We start from the raw sequence: 1,568 nt of genomic DNA on the forward strand, positions 1-1,568 counted from the left end.
TTTTTTTTTTCAAAGATCTTTTTCTGCAAGTGACACAATAAAAACGAATATGCAGCACGTAAATTTAGACATCAAGCCCTAACAATCCTTAAATTATCAAATGAAAGAGACTCATTATTCAGCATTCTAGTCCCAGCGCTCTATCCCCAAGCACTATAATAGACATCAAAAAACCTATTTACAAACTATTATGCTATTTACAGTGACATAAAGATGTCACAATTATAGACAATGAGCAAAAGGACTTGGTTGGTACCTGACCCATGTCTCCAAGTAACAAATCACCCTCAACCTCCCGCTCCAATGCAATATCTAGATTCAGAAAAAAAATTGATCATGAAACACATACGAATTAGAATAAAAATTCTCCAGCAGAAAGATTTCTAATTTGACTCAATTCAATTGTTACTTACCAAGCATTGATGGTGAAATGTCAAGACCGATCCATTGATGTCCATTCTCAGATAATGTCTCCCCACTAAGACCTGATCCACAACCTAATGAATAGTACCAAAACCAATTAAAGTTGCGTCCAATAGTGTAATAATAATTTGGTATACTTATAAATTCCATAGCTTAAAAAGTTACTATACATACACCGTGTGAGCCAGTAACAAACCAAGACCAGGAGGCAAATGAAAATCCAAGAAAGGATCTATATAGAAGTTTACTTTACACTCGAGTAAATGACACAATGACCTGGATTGATTTGATTAAGCTAATGAGATGAATCATCTCAGCTACTTTATGCACAGATAGAACGAGTGTAATTATTACCAATATCAAGGAGCAGTCTTGGGACTCCATCATCAGGCAAGGCAAGAAGCTCTATAGCTCTCTCTGAAAGTTGTGCCTGTACAAACAGACATGCTTGAATTCAGTTATCTTTATTCTATCATTGTAAAGACAAATAATTAAGATAAATAAAAAATGAAATTAAAAAAACTGAATTCCGATTATACGAGAGGATGAAGTGTATTTGCAAGCCTCTTCAGCATCATAGAATATCTCAGGTGGTGCTTTTAACTCTGGCCGGTTCGACACACACACACTATTAGGGAGAATATATAGCTGACCCCCACAGCCCTGCTAAGCCGTCAAATTGTATTCATCTGGTTAAAACACTTGGAAGGTTTTTTTTTCCTTTCCTCATTTTTTTTTTTTTTAAATAGTTATCTTCAAAATTAATGCTATGGTTAAATATTTCAATGCATCTGAACTCGTTCTCTCATGTTGACACTCAGGTTTTGGCGAAAGCCAGGCCAATCCACACCCATCTTTAGGGTTTAGCAATCCAAAGTTTCAACTACCAAATTAGCAAGCAAAATTAATTGTAACATAAAATTACTTTACTAGAATACAACATGTGACTGGAAAATGATCACGAAAACATAAGTTAGATTTAACAGCAAAACTAATGACATCACAAGAGGTACGTTGATAAGGTTCCTCAATTTTGAAAACAAATTTCAATCCTTTCAATTTGACTCAAATTTAGTTAATTAGAAATTCAAATGGAGTTCAAAATTATTTTTGAAACCAAATTGAACTTGAGTAAAAGAAAATTA

At 33.9% G+C, this 1,568-nt stretch overlaps 1 protein-coding gene across 1 annotated transcript; it reads right to left on the reverse strand.

Annotated features, from left to right (window-relative positions):
- Positions 1-201: 201 nt before the first annotated feature.
- On the reverse strand, positions 202-1,132 carry LOC123206131 (18S rRNA (guanine-N(7))-methyltransferase RID2-like; the record flags this gene model as incomplete). The annotated part of the gene is made up of 4 exons (XM_044623263.1): positions 963-1,132; positions 778-853; positions 414-497; positions 202-312 (listed from the first exon to the last, which is right to left on the reverse strand). Coding segments are annotated over exons 1-4 (310 nt in total), but the record flags the coding sequence as incomplete, so codon positions are not given.
- Between the last annotated feature and the right edge of the window lie 436 nt (positions 1,133-1,568).

This window comes from Mangifera indica, unplaced genomic scaffold, assembly GCF_011075055.1.
Source record: "Mangifera indica cultivar Alphonso unplaced genomic scaffold, CATAS_Mindica_2.1 Un_0025, whole genome shotgun sequence".
NCBI classification, from domain to species: Eukaryota; Viridiplantae; Streptophyta; class Magnoliopsida; order Sapindales; family Anacardiaceae; genus Mangifera; species Mangifera indica.